Source organism: Mauremys reevesii, linkage group 1, assembly GCF_016161935.1.
Source record: "Mauremys reevesii isolate NIE-2019 linkage group 1, ASM1616193v1, whole genome shotgun sequence".
Taxonomy (NCBI): domain Eukaryota; kingdom Metazoa; phylum Chordata; order Testudines; family Geoemydidae; genus Mauremys; species Mauremys reevesii.
In genome coordinates, this window is record NC_052623.1 from 280,162,217 (window position 1) to 280,184,980 (window position 22,764).

Sequence of the window (22,764 nt, forward strand, 5' to 3'; positions counted from 1 at the left end):
CCGGCGGCCAGTAGGTGGGCGCACATAGATGCCATGGCAGGCGCCATGGCGCCCGCGGGCACCACATTGGGGACCCCTGCTCTAAGGTGCCACAAGTACTCCTGTTCTTTTTGCGGATACAGACTAACACGGCTGCTACTCTGAAACTTGTCTTGAAAGAATACCGTGTATGGGGGATGTGCACCAGAGCCACTATTTCTCCTATTCTCCTGGCCAAAGTAATTGCTTTCAGGAAGGCCGTTTTCATTGAGAGGTATGTAAGTGAATAGGTGGCCCTGGGTTCAAAAGGAGGCCTAGTCAGTCCTCTCAACACCAGCTTTAAGTCCACTGTGGGAGTAGGAAGGCAAGGGGGCGTAGCACATTGACTAGCCTCGTGGCACAGAACAAGGAGAGACAGTGCATGTGTGGGCCTAATGGACACTGCTACCAAAGTTCTCTGATCAGCAGCCCAGAGATGATGCAAGCACACCTGTAGTGGAGCACCCATAAGGACACACATCTCGAAGAACCATTGTTACTGTGCAAGGTGAGTAACTTCTTCTTCTGAATCTAGAAAGTTTTAACTTATTCATAATTTTATAGTTCATTGGTTACAAGTAAAGTCAGTTTTAAATGCATCCCATGTGTTATCTCCAATTTTCACATATTAGGGGTCTCCAAGACCCCAATATGGAAATAGTTGGGTTATTTTTGGTCTAATACAAGGGTGAAAAGAAAATTCCATAAACCTTAGTGCAATTACTCATTCTGAAAATAGACCAAGTACATTAGACTGAAAATTATTAAGATATTTAAGGTGACTAAGCACTTTTTAAATCTGGTGATTAGTGTGAAAATGAGATAATGAATGGCAGTTCAGTTTGTGTTAAATTTCAAAAAATAAAAAATGTAAGACTGTATTAAGACACGGATCAAATGTGAGGTGTCCTGTATCCAGCTTATTTAATAATAAATCTGAACAAGAACTATTACATGTACTGGAAGTTTAATCACAAAATTTAACCATGATTTAATCATTTCTCAACTCCCGGATCTTTATTCAGCAATGAAATATCACTACTCCGACAAGAAGTCCAAGATTTGCAAGCTTCACTTAAGGTTGGAAATTAATTTTACTTGAATATAGTTCATGGTTTCAAATTGTGAAGTGTGCTAGCAGCTTACATTGTGAGCCTGTAATACACTTTCTCTCCCCTCCCCTTGTCTAGGAGGAGAGATGGTACTCAGAAGAGCTGAAGAAAGAATTAGAAAAAGTGCAGCGCCAGCAAGTAATTGCTTTAAAATACTTGAAGCAGGTTTACAACAAGCAGTTTATTATCATCTTTGACATTGAAGATTAATACCTTGTTGTAAGGCACGTGGCCCAATTCAATTAGTTCCATAAATTGATTCCTGAAGTGTTTTAAAAAATCAGTTGTATATACAATGAAATAACTGTGTATGAGGTTAAAGGGATGTTAAAGGTGCTATGATTATTCATTACTACATGCCCTTTAATTTCCAATCAGATTTTTCCTCACAGTAGGCTCATTCAGATCATGCTCAGTTTATCTGTCTCTTCACTGTTATTGCATCTATTTATCTGTAGTGAATTATTACTTCCAAAGTATTTCTGAAAATGGCAATGTAATCTTAAAAACCCACAAAACCTTCTCCAAAAACATCCACCAAACAAAGTTAATTGTAGCCTCTTGCACCTTATTAAACTTGCCTCCTGAAACAATGGAGCTCTAATTTATTTTCATATATAGCAGAGTTGCTTCAGAACTGATTTATACAAACCTCAGAAATAGGCGTTAGGGGTGAATTTTGCTCTATGTGAAGGATTAAAAGTATAGAATTGCTTGAACCTTTTGGGAAAATCTGTCTTTCCTTTCTTTGCTGCTGCTTCTCTTGCAAGTTATAGTGCATATAACAACATATATTGCTGTAGAGGCAGATTTCAATATAACAGAAGGCTCGTTAGCATTGGAGTCTTGCTGTTCTGCATCAGTATGATAGCTAAGTGATATAAGAGGATGGCAAGTCGTCTTGGCCTTTTCTGTCCTAAATTGCTCTGCAGCATTGAAGCACCTCAGTCTATTTTCGTAACCATTCTAAGAGGCTTCAAGTATGGAATTCTTTCAAATGCTCAGGAAATGTCTGCTACTGAAACTTTTGTTATTACCTTTACTGTCTAGTGACACACTTATTCTTCATTTTTTCTTTTCTTAAGGAATCTAAGCCTGATGGAGTGACAACTGCTGCATCTACAGGTGAGAAATATTTTAATAGAGAAATTTCTACATTGCATTGAAATACTACAGTACTGTGTGTTAGAAAAATTAAGTTAAGTGAAACTTCAGACGTGATGAAAAATACTGTTTCCTATATTAAAAGGCTAAAATGGTGCAATTATGTAATGTCTTCTCTTGCCTACATTTTTTTCAATAAGTTTATAGGGACACGCAAGGTTGCCATGTTCATTTTTAGAGTAAAGAAACATTAGAAAGAGGTTGATTGGTTCTATCATTTCTAGGATAAAGGAGGTGAAGTTACTGTGACCATAAAAGTACTTCTGATCATGGTTTTGATTTTTGAACATATTCTTAATGATTTTAAATATACAGTCATTGTGCTGAGTAAGACAGAGTGATTGTTGACATTTGAATTACACCAATTGTCAATGCTCATTCTGTTGAGTTCAGTGCCAGTCTTCCCTGCTTTGCTGCCAAAGAAAACACTTTTTAAAAAATCTGCATGTTCTTAATTTTTTTGTTCCATGTTATATTTGCATGAGACACTTATGGAATAATAACTTTCCTATGTACACACACAATCTCTGGCTGATCCTTATTAAATAACTTCTGACTGCACCTCAGGGCTCAGAAATTAGCAGTGTACAAAAAGTGACCAAAATAGATAAACTAATTTCAGTTGGTTAGCTAGATTATGAGCTCAATCCTGCAAAATGCTGTGCTCACTGTCCTATTCCATCAAAGCACTTTGAGCACATGCTTAACTTTAAGCATATGAACAGTCCTATTGAAGTGAATTGAAGTTTAAGTGAGCTTTGGTGAGTTACTCTTTGTAATGCTCTTTATCAATACAAGTTTCTGTATAACCTCTGATTTTAGTTTTTTCAATAAATACTACTGTTTTTGAGCTAGAATCATTAGAACGGCAACTTGAAGAGACCCAAGTAGAAAATTTTAATATTAAGCAGATGAAAGACCTGTTTGAGCAAAAAGCCGCACAGTTGGCTACTGAGATTGTAGGTAAGTACATAAAATTATTATGCAATCGGTTCTTCTTTTAGTTAAAACCTGAATGAATGATCTTTTGCATAACTTCCGTCTTAACTAGATATTAAGGCAAAGTATGATGAGGAAATGAGTCTTCGAGAAAGTGCAGAGCAGAAAGTGACAAACCTGATGCAAGAACTACAGAAAGAGAGAGCCATAATAGAAGATTTAAAGACTGAATTGGTAATTCATACCACATTTATTATTATTTATTTATTTGGCCTTTCCCAAATGAGGAGAGGATTTTTAGTCATTTGCCCATTCTAAACATAATCTTAAAATAGACTATCATTGTTTACTTGGACAGTGATTTATCTGTGAGAGGAAGAGGGGCTCAAAAAATCCTCTCTTCTAAACTATCTATTCCATTGCTCTAAACGTTCAATAACTTCCCAGCCAAGGAATGTATATTTTGCCTGCTCTGTTTATTCAGTTATTTGCATTATTGCTAGGTATGTATGACATGATGCTTGTTTGTGCTCTGTTCAGAGGCCTCTGTGTGGCTTCCCTCATTTCAGGACTTTCATAAACAAAATATTAATCCTCATACGTGTTTTACTTAGGCCTAATTTTGCAACCTACTGACGATGATTAGAATATACTCGTGAATAGATCCATTGTTGTTGACTTCAATGAGTGTCTCTATATTAGCCTTTTTCCCCTCATGTTTTTCACTGTTGCTGTCACCGGGCAACTGCATTCATAAGAGCAGCTCTGCCCAAACCTCGGTGATGTGCTGGTTAAAAGGCTGGCACCTGTCATCACTTTGTCTACACTGGTGTTACCGTTGTTGCTCTTGGCTGCCCAGGGCACATGTATTCCAAGAGTGTGGCTCCACAGAGACAAAATACTAAAGAAAAGTTATTCTTAGTAACCCTTTTTCACAGTCATGGTCTAAGAGGAAGCTACCCAGCAGGAAGGAAAAGCAGAGTAGCTTGGAGGAGCTTTCTAGCCTCCTGTCATCTTCATTCACTCACTCAACTGAGAAACTTGGGCTCTGGATTTTTCTTTTCCTGTTCTGTATTGCTGTTGATTAGTGGCCTTTCTTTATTTCTCTGTCCACCCCTTCCTGCCACTGCAATCCTTCATCTGCCCAACCTCGCTCCCAGCCATTTTGCTTCTGTCCCTCCTTCTGTCCTTCCTCTCTCTGTCCCGTCTCATCTCTAGTCTCTTTCCTGTTCCCTGTCCAAAACCAACAGTCCCTTCCTCCCACCCACTTCAGCTCCAAGTGCTACTTTCCCCTCCAAAAGCCTACCTCAAACATTTTTTGGGTAACACATATAAAACAAATATGTAAACTACCTATCCATCCGTGGAACTGACATGATGTGTGGCTTTATGCAGTGGGAGTATTGCTGTGTTGGTCCCAGAATATTAGCAATACAAGGTGGGTGAGGTAATATCTTTTATTGGACCAACATCTGTTGGTGAGAGAGACAAGGTTTGAGCTACATAGAGCTCTTCTTCTTGTCTGGGAAATGTACGCAAAGTATCACAGCTAAATACAAGGTGGAACAGATTGTTTAGCATAAATAGCTAACACATATTTCAAGGGACCATTCAAGGTGAAGTGGCCTGTTAACAGCTCTCCAGTCACGGGGGCATTTACTGCACTGGATAAGGTACACCATAGGTTGTGATAGGCATGTGTAGGACCCATGGACCTTGAAAGGTGTGTTGTGGGGAGTGTTGATTATAGCAGAAATGGAGATATGTCTACAGTTTTGCATCTGTTCTGACAATGTCTGGTGCTACTTTGAGTTGGTGGGCCCTGATCTGCAGGGAGCTTGGGTCTGATGAGGAGCTTAGAGAGGGGTTGTTTGAAGACCAGAAGAGGAGGTTCAGGAAAGGTTTATTTCAGGATAATGTCCACATTGAGTATGAGTTGTAATTGTTTGATGATACCCTGTGTGGGTTCTAGTGTGGCGTGGTAGGTGAAAAGTAGTGTTGTGCGGTCGGAGGAGGTTTTATTTCTGTATTGAAGCAGGTTCTCTCAGGGTGTTTGGATGGCCCATTCCGTGATGCTATCTACTTCTCTGGTGGAGAGTCCTTGTTTGGTGAAGGTGGTTTTAAGTGTATATATCCTGGACTCTCTCCTCAGAGCATGTTCTGTGGTATCTGAGTGCCTGGCTGTAGATAACAGATTCCTTGGCATGTTTGGGGTGGTTCCTGGATCTGTGAAGTTAGGTGTGGTGATCTGTGAGTTTATTGTATATAGTTGTCTGTAGGCTTCCGTCGTTGAAACTGGTTGTGGTACCCCGGAAGTTGATGCTAGTGTGGGAGTGTTCTAGAGAAGGGGTTCTCAGCCTTTTTCTTTCTGAGGCCCCCCCAACATGCTATAAAAACTCCACGGCCCATCTGTGCTACAACTGTTTTTCTGCATGTAAAAGCCAGGGCCAGCATTAGGGGGTATCAAGCAGGGCAATTGCCCATGCCCCAAACACCCTGGGGCCCTGTGAAGCAAAGTTGCTCGGACTTGGGCTTCAGCCCTGGATGACGGGGCTTGTAACCCCGGGCTTCAGCCCCAGGAGGTGGGGCTTCGGCTTTCTGCCCTGGGCCCCAGCAAGTCTAATGCCGGCCCTGCTTGGTGGACCCCCTGAAACCTGCTTTGGGCCCCTGGACCTCTGGTTGAGAATCATTGTTCTAGAGGGAGTTTAGTGGATGGGTGGTGGTTGTTGACGTTGTGGAGGAGTTTAGGTCATCTGTGTAGAGGATGAAAATGTCATCCATGTAGCTCAGGTATATAATTGGTTTCATGGTGCATTTGTTCAGAAATTCTTCTTCAAGGTGGCCTCTGAAGAGGTTGGTGTATTGGGGAGCTATCTTCGTAGCGATGGCTGTTCCCATGGTGGCAAAGGGACTGTTTGTTTTTTTTTCTTCTGAATGTAAAATTGTTAAGGGTGAGGATGAAATGGATGAGTTTGGCAATGTGCTTTGGGGTGGAGTTCTGAATTCATAACTTTGCTAGACTCCAAAAAAACATGGACGGAATAGAGACACTGGATTTATATGGTTTATTACAGCAATCTATAACCCACTAACCCTTCCTCCCCCCAACTTCCCTCTCCTTCCCCACTTCACCTTGAATGGTCTCTGGAAATATGTGTTAACTACTAGGCTAAACAATCTGTTCCACCTTGCATTTAGCTGTGACATTATGAGTACATTTCCCAAACCTGACGGCGTGCTCTGTGTAAGCTCAAAACAGAAGTTGGGCCAATAAAAGATATTACCTCACCCACCTTGTCTCTGGGATCTATAGCTGGGATTACCACCCTGGCTGCTTTGCCTGTAAGGTTTATCTTTTCCTTCCACTCCTCATCTGTTCTGTTGTTCTTTTGTATTGTAAGCTTTTCAGGGCAGGGACTCTGTCTTTATGAAAGTGAAAACAGTGCCTAATGCCCCACTCCTGATTGGGGTCTTTGGGTGCTACAGCAATATATATAATAAAAACACATAAATAATACCATTCTCTGTTTAGATGAGAAATGAAAGTGTATTTGAAAATAAAGGGTCTGGAAATAACCCAGAATAATTTCAGCAGGAAATCTTAAATGAATTGGAAGCTTTTGCAGAGAGTGAATATGAAGTGATACTGAAAACATATTTGTTAGTATTAGAAATCCTTATAGGTAGTAATTATTGTTATGCTGCCTTTCAGCTGCAAAGGCCTGGTGTGGAGGATGTTTCTGTTTTAAAGAAGGAGCTGGTCCAAGTTCAGACATTGATGGACAAGATGACTTTGGAGCGTGAGAGAGAATCAGAGAACCTGAAAGATGAGTGCAAGCATTTGCAGGCAAAGTATGCGAACTCAGAGGTAATGAAGCCAAACAAAAAGGCTTAGAACATGTTTTAGCTTTGTTGTGATTTTCATATTATAATGCTGAATGTTAATCCATAGTCTGGTAGGGAGTGTTTCATTAGATTAGAGTAGATTGATACAATCCGTGCATTGGTATCCGGACACTAAATCTTTTTTTAAAAAAAAATATATCTCTTTAGCATGAAAAGTTAGTTTTGTACAGCCATGTAGAGGAGAAGCAGCCTCCCCTGCTGGTATATGTTGTGATCCCTCCAGTGAGACAGGGAAACAGACAGAGCAATACATTTCTGCCTCAAAAATAAAAATTTTATTTTGAGCTTTCCTAAATTGTGTGCTGTAATACAGAGACAGAAACTAATTGTTACCTAAGGTTATGGTTGCTACTTAACATTAAAATTGAAACATATGTTTACAAAACAGGGTTACAGTTTTAAATAACCCCCTAAGCATGTAAATATATGAAAATGAACCATTAATGCAAGGTAGATAACTATTCAAGTGTTCCCACAGTTCATATAGTCCCTTAAATAAATGTACATGCTTTTGTAGAATATGCATTGTGACTTTTTTTAATCAGTGTAACTTCTGCAAAATTTTTCCAGCATTAACCTATTAATCAGAAGCCTTTTGACACTTACCCTTTATCACAGCTATATTTTGCATATAAATTACAAACCTTAAAATCACTCACATACTCCCCCTGCCCTCCTCCCTCACAGTATCTTTCAGTTCACCTGCTCATTATTGGCCATAGAAATCAACATTTTGCCTATTATCCTCCATATACAAACCAGAAACTAAGCTCTTGCCAGTCCCAACTACCTGTTTTGGCCAATAGACATCAATATATCATGTCTCATCCTTCATGGTCAGACCAGAGACACAACTATTTTTCTTCATCCACTATTCCATTCTGAGGTTGAAAACAAAATCTGTTACTTCCACCTTAATTATATGTCCTGGAAATATATAGCCCTGTATCACCCCATGCCCTTTTTTTCCTGTTTATCCTTTCAAAGTGAGACTCCACGTTCCATATGAGATACAGATTGTAGGTGGGTTTTTCAGAAGTGTTCAACGTTGGGCTAATCAGCATCTGTTGAACTCAATGGGTGCAGAGTTAGACCAGTGTTGAGAGATCTGAAAATACTTAACAATATTTATTCAGTCATGCTGTACTCAATAGGGCACAGATCTCAGTATACCCTTTTGATTAAATGAAGCTAGTACATTACCTAATTACCTAGGAAGAAGAGAAAGCAGGCCAAAGAAACTTGGAGAATGTTTGGTGTTTTCATCTGTAACCAATGATTTCAAATATTCTTAAAACTGTTGTTGTTCCAATAAGCATTTCCTGTAAAATGTTAGGTGGGTAGATAATGGGAGTCTGAATTAAGGTTGTTTTTGGAATGTGCAATGTGATTTTATTTTTACACTTGCATGTTTATTTCAGAGAATGTCTGAACTGTGAGGATACTTGAATATTTATCTTCCTTCCTTTAACTATTCATTTCCAGACTTTTGAATGCTTAGGCTTTCTTAAACTGGAACAATCCTTGATTTGCACTTCAGCGAGAGGTAGCAATCTTAACACCTATAACCTTGCTGTAATTTTTGGCTTGGATCAATAAATTTTGATGAGGTGATGCTTGTGCTAAAAGTAACAAAATTATCTGTTTGTTAATTTCCTTCTTTTGAATATAGGGCCAATATAGAACTCAGGAGCTCTGCAAGGTCCCTACTCCACCATGACTATGTATTTCCCTGTCCTGTACAGCTCTGATAAACTTATAAGTTTTGCAAGTTACCCCTAGCTCATGCTGTTCTAGAGGCCTTTGCAATGGTGCAGAATAAATGGCCCGTTTAACCCCCTCCGCCCACCCCGGGTTCATCTGCCCTGTGGAATTTCAGAGCTCTACCGATTCCAGCTCCTTCCTTCCTTCCTCTGCCCGGCAGAGCTTTAGAGATGTGTGGACTAACCAGTTCTCTTGGCCTTGTACTGTTTCTAAACTCCTCAGGGTTCCTGATATCTTCCCTTCTTTCCTTGCCCTGCAGAGACTGTGCAAGGCATTCATGGGGCCACATGAATTATATAGAGAGTACAGTGTTCTACCAAACAATAAGTCCAGTATTTTCTTATTCAAGTTTAAAATATTTAGACTAAGGAGAAGCGGTTCACAGACTTGATCAAACATGTTTGTGAAGAAAGGAATGTCGCAGTTGGAGCCCTGAGTATACAGTAACTCCTCGCTTAACCTTGTAGTTATGTTCCTGAAAAATGCTACTTTAAGCGAAACAATGTTAAGCGAATCCAATTTCCCCATAAGAATGAATGTAAAATGGGGGTGGTGGTGGTGGTGGGGGAAACGATGTTAGGTTCCAGGGAAATTTTTTTTGCCAGACAAAAGACTATATTTTATATATATGTATATACACAGTATAAGTTTTTAACAAACAATTTAATACTGTACACAACAATGATGATTGTGAAGCTTGGTTGAGGTGATGAAGTCAGAGGGTGGGATATTTCCCAGGGAATGCCTTACTGTTAAATGATGAACTAGCACTCAGCTGAGCTCTCAAGGGTTAACGCATTGTTGTTAATGTAGTGTCACACTCTACAAGGCAGCACAAATGGAGGGAGGGGAGACAGCATGGCAGAGAGAGACAGAGACACACACTGGGTGTGTGTGTGAGACACGCATTGGCCCTTTAAGAAAGCTGATCGCACTCTGAGTATACTGCCTTTTTAAGTAGATCAGCAAGTTGAGACAGCAGCTGCTGCTGGCAGGCTCCCTCTGTCTTGAGTCCTGTCGTGTCCACCCCTCTCACCCCCTGCTCTATGGAGATGGGGGGCAGGAGGACACGCCTGCTTGGCAGCTGCCGCACAGGAAACTTAGGGGAGTGGGGAGTTGATGGGGGACTTCCGGTCCGCCCTGGTTCCAAGCCCCCTCCAGCTAGCTCCAATGGGCTGCTCTTTCTGCAAGCAGTGGACAAAGCAGGTGGCTGCCAAACAACGTTATAATGGAGCGTTGCGGAACTTTAAATGAGCATGTTCTCTAATTGATCAGCAGTGTAACAGTGAAACAGCGTTAACTGGGATGACTTTAAGTGAGGAGTTACTGTAATTGGTTATGTAAATTGCTGCCTCATTTTTGAGTATATCACAACTGTACTTCAGAATTTAAATTTTCATTTCAATATATTGGTTATCTAGTCTGTATGTTTCAAAGACAATCTGAAAGTGTAAACTGAACATAAAGTGATGTCTGCCATATTATGCAGAGCTAGCTCTAACAGAAATATGAACTGCTGCTGTTCATCTTAATGGATGGATTTACATACCAAAATGGCTAACTATTTCACTGTGTATCATTTAACAGAAACAATCTAATGTTCATTGTCACTCTTGTTGGACATAGTAGCAGATATAGGGGAAAAGGGTTGCATTGGTGTAGCTAGTTATTCTCATGCATATGAATGGCAAATCTTGGTGGGTCTGTGTGACTAAATTTCCAGTAAAGCGTTTGCAGTGACATTAGCTATCTATGAAAAATTGGATAGGTACTATTTAAAGTGAACCAAAGACAACTGGTATAATTTAAATGCTAAAGTAAGTAGTGGTAATTCATTCTTCTATAAAATGTTACTATCTCCTCTGCATCATAATCTTTAGCATAGCAGTGACTATAAAGTGTGACAGGTTAACTACATTAAAATAAAATGTTGCTGTCTATGAGAAGTGATATTAGATCTAATAGATTTTAAAATCAGTAGCCCGAATTCCACTTAGCATTTAAAAACTAATAAAATGTGTTTGTGAAAAGTGCTAGATTGAGAACACTGGAAACTGGTGCCCTCTACCCATGAAATATATAGAGTAATGGTGGTGAAAGCTTCCCCATGCCTGTGATTCATCCCTGTTCTTGAGGGCTCACTTCTGGGGCTGAGAGAGTAATTCAGTCTGTGGAGCATGAGGGAGTTATCTGTATTATTTTCTGACAATCACTTTTGCCTCAGTTTACCTGCTGGCTATTATGCTGCCTGACTTCATGGAATTAAATCAAAGGAGGCTGTTAGGAGGAAACTAATGGGAAATGAAACAAAGACAGAGATAAGATACTTCCACAAAGGGTCCTTAAGGAAAGGGTGAAGGGCCCGTTAATTGGGAAATGCCTATCTGCCTGGCTTCAACCAGGCTAGCAGGTTAATTTCTCCCAGGCCCAAGCCTAGGATCAAAGGGATACTAAACCATGAAAGACCCTAGCCTAGAAAGGCAGGGGAGTGAATAGGCAGTAGGGGTTGAAGAGAAATCTCTATGTATGTCTCCACTATGTTTGAAAATCCATGGTAGGGAGTCTCAAACCCTGGATCTATAGACATGGACTCGCACTATAGCACTAAAAACAGCAGTGTAGATATTGTAGCTTGGGCTGGAGCTAGGACTCTAAGGCCTGGTGAAGAGGTGGGCTTCAGCCGCCCCTTTTTACCAACCACGTTAACATGGGCTTCAGAGCCTGAACCTAAATGTCTACCCGAGCTTTGAGACTTGCTGCCATGGGTTTTAAAACACAATGTAGATGTACCCTCTGATAGTGAGAGACAGACAGAGTGTAGAAGGGGCTGTCTGTCTCTCCCAAACCAGCAGTAGGGGTGGCTGGGCTGAGTGGGACTTATGTAAAACTTGCACAGAAAGAATAAAGTTTAGATAAGACCCAGGGGTCTAGGCTTTTTATTGTTTTATCTCTTTCTCTACATGCTGTGCACCCTTGAGTGAATAAACAATTCCTTGTTTTGAAGAAGCCGTTTGAGTCACTTTAATCAGCCCATGTCACTGGCCCTGGAGGAAAAGGGCTTACAGTAGCTAAACACAGTTGGGCCTGTGTGTTAACACAGTTGGTAAACAAAGGGCTGCAGCCGAGAGATCCATTCTGAGAGAGGTAGGATGTGTGGTTCCACCCAAAAAGCGGTGAAGGTAGTAAAACCTGTCACCAGACGGATGCACTCATGAGGGATCAAAAGGGGCCTGAAGCACAGCTCATCCTGTAACTATAACACAGTCCTTGGTCTTTTTGCTCAGAATGCTGAGAGTGCAGATTGAGAATCTAACTAAAATAGCATTAAGAACTCAAACCATATCTTCTCATGTTCATAGTATTGGTTTCCAGAGAATGTAATTTAAAAAAAAGAGAACTGTATAGCCTGAAATGAGAGAATAAGAAAAAAAACTTACTGTTTTTAATGGATTTTTTCCTTTAAATACTGAGAAACTAAGTAGTTTTGAGGTGAAAAAAATTACTGTTTCCATATTTGTGGCATTTCTGCTCTAAATGTGGCTTCGTGTTTGTCATCTTGTGCTTGGGTTTTTTGCCCTTCATTGCTAAGGAACTAAATTATCATTTTGGCATTAACCAATTAAAACTGTTGAAAGAATTCTAATTTTTCATATTTAAAAATCACTGATCCAGCTGTATGCTGAGCTCTTCTTTTGCCATTCACCATCTCGCCTTCTTATTCATTGGATATTGTATGTTGTGGAGTTATACTTGGAAACAAGGCAAGTTGCTGTCTTAGTCAGATTATGAGGATCCCAAAAGCAACTCTAATTATCCCAAGGTTAGTTTCTCACTATAGTGAATCCCACATAATAAATCTTCTCTGCAGGAACTAAAACACGTAAGACTTACTCCAAAAGTCTTTGAAATAATGGAAAGACATAGTTAACTTTACACACTGTGCTTAACTTCATTCACTGTGGATAGTCTCACTGCAGTCAAGTTTGGCATGTGTGTGGATCTTTGCAGGCACTCATTTCAGTTATTTATATATGGGATAATTGCCTACATGGCATACAACACCTGCTAGATTGTTGATATAATTTCCAGTGCATATTAACATGAATAGGGGGTATTAACATGAATAAATATGAGTATTTCTGTATAAAGTGCCTTTGTTGTGATAAAGTCAAGAATGTCTCTTTAAATAAAGGCATAGAAAGGTTCTATGAGATAAGTATATCTCCATATATTATATTATTATGTTTGACTATAGATTTTGAAGAATTGTACCTAAAACTTTTATCACTGCCTGTTTCCACATTTCATCCATCATTTTATTTTATTTTTTCTGCTTTCTAATGGAGACACTTACATTTGAGGTAATTTTTTTGTGAAAGCCTTTTCTCATTACATTGTAATTCTGTAGTCTCTAGATAACATCAAGAGCTTGTTAAACAGTTCCTGTTTGCTTATGGGTTTATTAATCAAATAAACACATCATTCAGCACGTATTTTAAATGATTATTCAACCTCACTTTGTTGCTGTTTAATAACTAAACATGAGATTTTGTTTTGAACAATGGCTGGCAGAACTATATCTTGAAATATATTTACAGTAACTCTTCTTTGTAGGTTCTTGTTCTGTTTCTGGTTTAAACAGCTGCAATAGTGTTTGACAAATTTGTGTGCATTTTTGCATTTGCACTATCACTTCTACAAAATGTCCATGTACTTTTATGGATACTCTCACAAAACAGTGTATTTGCAAATTAGAAATCCCATGTTTTTTAGTGACAACTCTGCAACTACAGCAGTATAAAGTGTGCCATTATGAAAAGTCAGAGTTAATAGCAACATATATTTTTACAATGAATGTGTTTATACATTCTCTTTGCTCTTCCCAAAAATGTATCCTATTTTAGGAACAAGACTGCTTCTTTCTAGTAACTTTTGTTACATGCACAAAATTGTGTAAACTTTCATGGGATTTGCTATTCTTTTTCTAAAAAAGGAAATGATCAAATTAACATCTGTACTGTGACCAGAAATCTGTGGCTAGAATAACTTAAGGGAAGGAAAAGCATTTATAACAAATAATGCCATTTATGTACTATGTGTTTCAAAGGTAAAACAATGTGCATTTTATTTTTCTCATTCATCTTTAAAATGCAGAAAGCTGATGTTTCTCCATATCTTTCTTTGTTTCAATCTTTCTGCAACAAAGAGTAAAAGCAAGTGAATTGGACTTGTTAGCCATTGGATGGTTTGCTTCAGACACATCTTAATTAGAAAGCTCAGTATTAACTCACATTTTATTAAAAGCAGTTACCTTTGTCTTCCACTTTAAGGACCAGATCATGCCACCTAAATCCATGCATGGAGGGGATCCTCCACACACTTATTTCCTTCCTTCCACATCACCTTGTCTCCTCCCTCACCCTCTCTTTCCTCGCTCGCCACTTCCTGTGTGCCATGCTGAGATTTCTCTGCAGTCTGGGGTCTTTGCCAGGGGAGGAAATGGGGACTGGGTGATGCACATTGTGCATCTGTCTCTCGGAAATTAGCCTTTAAAGATGAGAGCCTAGGGCAGCTATTGCTATCTGTCTAAGGTACTTATGCCCTCATCACTGTAGTATCTGAACACCTCACAGTCATTAATGTGTTTATCTTTACATCACTCCTGTGAGGTAGAGAACTGCTGTTATCCCCACTTTATAGATGGGGAAATGAGATAGAGGTAGATTAAGTGACTTGTCCAAACTCACACCGGAAGTCGATGGCAGAACTGGGAACTGAACCTGGTGTCTTAATTCCCTTCTAGTGCCCTGTCCACTTGACCATCCTTCCTGGCTGGGTAGAGATCTTGGCAACACTGCTGAAATGGAGCCAAGGGATCCCAGTTCCACTAAGAGTCTGAGCCTTTGGGATCTGCCAGGTTTGTGGGTGGGCTCCTTGGCCTTTTCCACTGGAGCAGGCAAACAACCATCTTCCTGATGGGATGATGTGAAAGGATCTCAGCAAGGGGATTCCCCCCACCTCTGGTATTTCCATGGGTATTGATCTGGGCCAAAATTTGCACATATCGTTCATGCTACTTACAGACACATTCTTTTTTGCAAGCTGGTTTATATTTTGCCTCCCTCTCCCCCCCCAGACCTCCTGTCTGTATTTGGGCTATCAATGTAATTGATTATTAATTGTAATTGTTTTTTATTTTTTTTTATTTTTTATTAAGGCCACCATAAATCAGCTAAGGACTGAGCTTGCAAAAGGCCCTCAGGAGGTTGCTGTGTATGTGCAGGAACAGCAAAAACTTCAAAGTTCAGTTAATGAATTAGCACAGAAAAACCAGGTAAGAGTTTTAATATTACTCACATTTGTAAAACTGGTATTTATGTGAAAATGTACAATCTGGCTCTTGTGTCACAAACTGCATTTCAGAGTGTTAACCAGAGTTTAACAAAATACCTCATTGTGACATCAAAAGTTAAGCCTTTCCTGATTGTTCACTATCCTGATTAGCCTGAAGGGGGTAGTAAATTTACAATACAGTAGTACGTTTGAAGGATTTTATCTTACATTATAACTTTTAAAGATAGTCAGGTCCATTACAGTTATAACATAATTGTAGTTTTCTAATATCTGCCATTTACACTATATATAGTATTGCCAAAACAAGCATTAAAAAATCATTAGTAAGTTCCCAGAATATTGGGAGATTTCCTTTTTAAACGTAATTATTTTTAAGCCAATTATATACTTTTGGGGGTTCTTTTTATGTGCCATCTGGTTCCTGAGCCTTGAGGTCACACACAGGTCACATTTTGAAACTTTTCACAACTGTGAAGGCTAGAAACTTATTTTTTTTTATAATAAAAATAAAGCTAGGGCTTTCAGAAAAACATCAAATATTGCAAAATTTATGATAAAATCCTGAGTTGGCATCATTGCATATGTAATATATAAATGAATACACACATGTACAATAGAAACTCAGTTACGAACACCTGAATTACAAAGTGACCAACCACACACTTCATTTGGAAGCAGAAATATGCAGCAGCAAAGACAGGAAAAAAAAGAAAAGAAAAAGCAAATACACTACAGTACTGTGTTGAATGTAAACTACTAAAAAATTAAAGGGAAAGTTTAAAAAAAAAAGATTTGACAAGATAAGGAAACTGTTTCTGTGCTTGTTTCATTTAAATAGAGATGGTTAAAAGCAGCATTTTTCTTCTGTGTAGTAAAGTTTCAAAGCTGTACTAAGTCAATTTTCAGTTGTAAACTTTTGAAAGAACAACCATAACTTTTGTTGAGAGTTATGAACATTTCAGAGTTATGAACAACCTCCATTTCCAAGGTGTTTGTAACTTTGAGGTTCTGCTGTATTCCCTAAAGCTGAGTGGGGAAAAATAATAAAAGGAGACAGAAGAAGAAGTGGGGAAAAATAGTAAAAGGAGACAGAAGAGAAAGAGGAGACAGGAGAACTTTTCTACAATTTTATGGTTGTTTCCCCATTATAACACATGTTTGTGTACATATAAAACATTTGAATGTATTTGTATTATATGGTGACAGGTTTCCGAGTGGTAGCCGTGTTAGTCTGTATCAGCAAAAAGGAGGAGGAGTACTTGTGGCACCTTAGAGACTAACAAATTTATACGCAAAAGAATAAATGGACACAAATCAGACGTCAAGAATTATAACATTCAAAAACCAGTCGGCGAACACTTCAGCCTCCCCGGTCACTTGATTACAGACCTCAAAGTCGCAGTACTCCAACAAAAGAACTTCAAAAACAGACTGCAACGAGAAACTGTAGAATTGGAATTAATTTGCAAGCTGGACACCATTAAATTAGTGGATGGGTCATTATACAAAGTAAAAAGTATTCTCCATGCTAATTCTGCCCCCCTGCCCCCCCCCCCCATTACTCATACCTTCTTGTCAACTGTTGGAAAGGGGCCATCCTGATTATCAATACAAAAGTTGTTTTTTCTCCTGCTAATAGCCACCGTAATTGATTACTCTCATTATAGTTGGTATGGCAACACCCATTTTTTCATGTTCTCTGTGTATATATATCTTCCTACTGTATTTTCCACTGCATGCATCCGATGAAGTGGGTTTTAACCCACGAAAGCTTGTGCCCAAATACATTTGTTATTCTCTAAGGTGCCACAAGTACTCCTTGTTCTTTTTGTATTATATATGATTATAATTTTCTGTATGTGTTTATTTATTTATGTGGTGGCAACATTGGTAGTTTAGGATAGGCCTGTGAAAGAATTTTCCCCACTTGTTGGAATTATTAATATTTGAAATTATTTATATTAATCTGGGAAACCACCAAACTCTAATTTAACCACAAATTCCTTTATTAAATCCAAAGACCAAATGGTGTGTGTACAATTGCTCCAAACATGCCTAAAAAGTCTCAGTAATAAGCAGTTTACTACATCCAAACAGTAACAAAACATTTATAAAGATTTGGTCAAGATATTTATAAATGGGCTAAACCCAAGGATGCTTAGAACCATATTTGTTGGCTCCGGTGTGGTCAGGCAAGTAGTGGCAATGAATCCTTTGAGTTTACTTTTTTTTATACTCTTCAACAAATAAGTATGGTCATTGCAAATTACTGACTTCGGTTAAAACCAATTTAAGACAATTCCCCCTTATTTCTAGTCCTTATTCAAATAAGATTTACAGCTTCCTTTCCTCCCCTCCTTCTTGCAGTCTGACAGTTTGTTCTGGATTCACACAGACTTTAATGCTGGTGTGTGGGGTGGGAAGGGCCATGCTGGCTCATTTTAAGACAGATTCTTTTTGTCTTATTTAAAACCATTTGCACTCACCCCTATTGGTTAGAGGCCTTCTTTTTAGAAGCTTTTCCTTTATATCAGTTGTTATTCTTTGAGCAGACATCTTCCTTATTTTATTCCTTGTGGCCTTATCCTTATTATTTTCAAGTCTTTCCTTCTACTTGCTAGTCAGGGCCTTCCTTTACAACACATAGATCTTTTCGTAACCAAACTCAAGCTAACAGTTATTCTTTAATTTCATGTTTATTGAACACTACCCCAAACCTAACCAATTGCTGTCTCCGAGTATTTATTTATTTTTGGCCAAATTATGACCTAGCTAATGCAGCGGTGTAGAGGTGTCCATATACAGATAGTAGTGCTGAAGGGGAAGCAGACTGCAGAACCACCGTGTCCTGCCCTTGTGCAGCTAAGTGGGAAGGGCAGAAGAAGGTAAAGATAGGTTAGAGCTGTGCCAGCGTGTTGGGGAGCATACACTGCTTCCTCTGGGTAGAGGCCCAGCATGAATTACTCTCTTCTTGGAGCAGCAGGGAGGCTCCTGGGGCAGGAGTAGCAATGTGCTGCCCATTCCTTTGAACTCATGGCAAAGTCACAATTGAGCTGTTTATTGTCATATCACTCTGCACTAACAATTTAGTGGAGGGCTGCACCTTCAAGTTAACTGACAAATTTAACATAAAAATGTGTATTGCAGGCTATCCAGGTCCCCCCCACCTTCCTGCCACAGAAGTGGTCCTATATCTATGTTTATATCTCAGTGTAAGTGCATGTGCAAGTGTGTATTTCTGTGTATGGGTATATATGTAGAGAACACCATAGATGTGGTAGTTGTAACCATGTGCTCAATTAACATGACTGCCTCACTTGCACTCTGCTCATTAATGCATCTCAACTGGGCTTATTTCTGATTTTCCTCATCATTAAATAGATTTAAACAGCCATGTTAACCTGCCAGATATATATTTTTTTCTTTCCTTGACTTGGAGAATTTCCCCTCTAAAATCACAAGCAGTACTCCTGGAATGTAATAGTTTAAAGTTCAATGTGTTGCGACTCCATAGAGCTGTAAATGGGAGCATTATAACACAGAAAAAAGGAGAATCCCAGCTTCCCAGTGGGAGTCAGCATTTGATTCTAATTATGGAAGGTCTCAAGTTATCCAGTTTCAAAGCCCCGTTCATTTTAGATAAAACTCTTCTAGGTTACTTTTAGGGTTTTTTGTGGCTTACTCTGAGGCTGCCCTGTACAGTTGGACTCAGGGCAAGTGAATTGCTCACTTTTCAGTTGTCTCTTTAAAAAAAGTCCCAGTAAAAAATCTTAAAACATTTTTTTTCTGTTAACCTGTGTGACATATACAAAAACATGGTGGGTTGGTAGGGTATAAAGTTTTCCTCAGGACATGTTCAGACCTGTATAACTTCCTCAGGCTTCACTGCTAATGAATAATGTGCCATCTCAAACTCTTGCTAATAAATCCTTTATACTACACCACAACATTGTGTGTTCTCTGCATATTTTATGCAGTATTTTATCCAAGTTCTTATACTTTACACATCACCATGATTTCAGAGTGCCTATTTTATATATGTATATATAAAAAAAATCAAATATAAAATGTAATCACAACTCATGTTTAGTTAGTGTAGTTAATGAAGCATTTCAGTGTGTTATTAAACATCTCTGTTATTTTGCAAGCTACATACCTTTTTCTCATCAGCTGTAGCCTGCGTGAGTGAAGTAATTTATTCCTCCTCTGTGGAGGTGAAGCATTTTTTCCAGTGCTCTGTATTTATTTCACCAATGGAATAATGTCTTGTGAATAAATCCAAGACATGTTTACTGTATTTGGCAACTCATTCAACATATAAAAGGCAGGCTTTTCTTTTTTCTCTAACTTCATTTTTTTAAATGTTACATATTTTCCCCCCTCACAGTTGCTTTTGTAATTCTGCATTGCCAAAAAATTTGGATAAATTCCCCCTGCAAAGCATAATGCTCCACTGAATGTTTTATTGTATTATCTGCTATTCTTCCAAAATAAAACTGGGACAAATCAACATGGAAAACGTTCAGGTCAAGTCTGTCATAGCGATGTTAACTCTTCACTTGGAAGCTTAGCAGATGCCTATCCAATATTCCTACTCTTACATTAATGTGAAGCGCAGAAAAAATAGTGCAGGCTTCTAACCCCAAAGTCTCCTTTATCATAATGCTGAATACTACCTATTGACCTGTGCTGTCCAGATGCTCTTCTTTGTTTGCGTACTCCCACAATGTCTGTCTCTGTGTGTGTATGTGGAGATAAGCAAGACCAAATATGGAATTCAGTTGTGATGGAGCACTTCCTTAGAAGGATGAATCATAGTACTTGGTGTGTTGCTGGCAGAGTAGTTATTATATAGCACATTGCCCAAATAGTGTCTTGGGAAAGGAAGCATATTCATATTTAGGAAAATAGAACATAGAATGTCAGTGGGGGGCAGGGACTGAGACCAAACACTGTAGTTTAGTGTAATTTAATGTAGAAATAACATTTGCCAAGGAATATAGTAAGATGCAGTTTAAAATTTCTTTATACTTCGCATGATGTAAATCTGAGGCAGACCTATAGTGAGAGTTAGCATCTTATACCACTTCCGCAAACCAGCAGAGTTTAATCATATATGAAGAATACATTGAAACTGATACACAATAACATTTAATTCCCCATATTTAATGGAATGACAGCAGATTGATGAATAAGATGACTAATCTGTAGTCAAAATAGGAAGATAAATCAGAAATCAAGGGAAGGAGTCCTCAGCTGTGTTGAGTTCATGCTCGGTGCAGTTGAGGAGATGGTGTGGGAGGGGTGGCTCCAAGCCACCTTTTGACGCCCCCAGTCCTGGGGCTGTCAGAGCTTAAATGACCCACAAAGTGACTTATAGCAGCCTAAGAGTGCTCTAATTTGCAGCGTCTGAAGTAGCCTCCGAAAACCACTCTGTCAGCCAAGGACCAGCTAAAGTACTGTGTTCCTTGGCCGTGCCCCGGACTTGCCCTCACTCCAGTAAACCCTATACTGGGTGTGAGTGGGTGCTTGGAATCATCAGCTGCCCCTATAGGGCAGCTTTCCTGATACCTTGTACTGTCCTATGTTGAAGGTCTGGCCACAGAACTAGAAAAGTTATGAAAAGCTCCTTAAATGATGCAGAAACTTTACTTTTAATCTCCTTGTAAATGTGGGGGAGTTGAGCATTGGCCTGCTAAACACAAGGTTGTGAGCTCAATCCTTGAGGGGGTGAGTTGGGGAAAAAATCTGTCTGGGGATTGGTCCTGCTTTGAGCAGGGGGTTGGACTAGATGACCTCCTGAGGTCCCTTCCAACCCTGATATTCTATGATTCTGTGCATTTTTGGAAAAGATAGAAAACAGATATTCATGCAGAGTGGAGTATATTGGGTTTTAGTTTGTATGTCCATTAAGATTCCAGCATAGCCCCGAACAGTCTCTTTGTGTATGCATCCAGATGTTGAGATCATGTAAAGTCTGATTTAGAAGAATGTTATTCTTACAGTGATATCTTCCAGCAGCTGCATCACAATGAGGAGTGACGAATACATAAATGCAGGCCTTTAACTTAGGAGAGGAATCTTCCTCTAATTTTTAAAGTAAAACAGTGAACTTCGAGAATAGTAGGAACTCGTGAGGAAGGACACAGACATCAGAATTTAGGTCAAGTGGCTGCAACTCTATTAATCCCATAACAGGATAATTTATCAGGCTAGCCTGTGTTGACCACAGTGGAAAATGGGGGAAGGCAACAGGCACTGTATTTGTTACATGAATTCTCCCCCTCTTTTTATAGCTCAAATCCAGAGCATCACAGTTCCAGGGATCAAATTGCTTGTATAAAACCAAGTCCCCTTAGAGCCTGCATTACTCCCAAGGCCTATAACAGCCTATTGCCCAGAACAGCCTAATGCTAGAAAAAACAATAAGCCTCTTAGGATGGCTCAGGCTTCCCTGCAAATCTAGCCTCTTTTCCCAAGAAAGGTGTGTTAACGGGAAAAGGGCTTCATCTGAAACCTCCTGCCAGAGCCTTTCACCGCTGCCTCCCCACTGCCAGAGCTCTTCCTTGTTGCTTTGTGAGAGCCTTTCCTACTGCCTCAGATTTTCCCTGCTGTGGGGAACAACTCCTGCCATTTTGAGGCACCGGTAAGCTACTGTGCTAAAAATAGCAGTGTAGACACAGGAGGCACTGCTTGGGCCTGTAGAGAGCTGTGCAGAATATATGCCCTAAGGTTCTGGAGTGTCTTTATTCACCTAAGTATTGCCTCACTATCTACGCTGCTGTTTATACTCATGCTATGGGGCATACAGTGTATGTACCCTACACACTGCTTTAAGTTTAGACATAAGCTCAGGTACAAGTGATAATACTTCAAATAAACATTAATTGTTAGCTGTTTCACTGTTCATCAAAGCATGGAAGGAGTGAGAGGAAGTATTTTAAGTAGATGTACACAATCTCCTCTTGAGTGACTGCTCATTTTGGCTAGGTGTTAGAATGTGTGGAGGGTTGAAGGGGAGCATATTGTGTTTCGTTTTCCTGAAGGGGAGCTGCGATTTCAAAAGTTTGGAAAATACTGCAATAAAGCAATTATAAATGCCACTTTATTATGTAGACATAATGTCTAATATCCTAAGACCAATGCAACAACAATGGCACTGCACACATCATGATGTCCCTTTCCCCGTGTTAATTCAAAATTAAACTATGCCAGGGAGCTCTCTTTCAAATTCTGTCATTCATCTTTAAGGTGCATGACAATTTTCAGTGTCTCATTACTTCTTTGAAGCACCTTTACATTGATTACTATTAAAATACCTTCTAAGGATTACAAAGGTATTGTGATAATCCGCGTATGAAACTGCTGTAATGCTGTTATAAATATGCATATTAGAAATCAGGTTGTGAAAAAGGTATTGTGCTGTGCTGGTGCTCCTGTGCTGAACTTGTTTTCCTGGTGTTAAGGAGGCTAGCTAGAGTTTTTGTTTTTCTAAAGGTTAAAACAT

At 39.3% G+C, this 22,764-nt stretch overlaps 1 protein-coding gene across 9 annotated transcripts in view; it reads left to right on the forward strand.

Annotated features, from left to right (window-relative positions):
- EEA1 (early endosome antigen 1) overlaps nt 1-22,764 on the forward strand; it is a 127,817-nt gene that overhangs the window by 45,596 nt on the left and 59,457 nt on the right. For all 9 annotated transcript variants that reach the window (XR_005586839.1, XR_005586840.1, XR_005586841.1 and 6 more), the window contains 7 exons: nt 1,044-1,098; nt 1,209-1,268; nt 2,216-2,255; nt 3,150-3,257; nt 3,346-3,467; nt 6,946-7,101; nt 15,121-15,237. Coding sequence is in view for 6 of the 9 variants with exons in the window: in XM_039496798.1 (XP_039352732.1) it covers nt 1,044-1,098; nt 1,209-1,268; nt 2,216-2,255; nt 3,150-3,257; nt 3,346-3,467; nt 6,946-7,101; nt 15,121-15,237 (658 nt within the window). In the remaining 3 variants the exon portion in view is untranslated. The remainder of the gene's footprint in view (nt 1-1,043; nt 1,099-1,208; nt 1,269-2,215; nt 2,256-3,149; nt 3,258-3,345; nt 3,468-6,945; nt 7,102-15,120; nt 15,238-22,764) is intronic.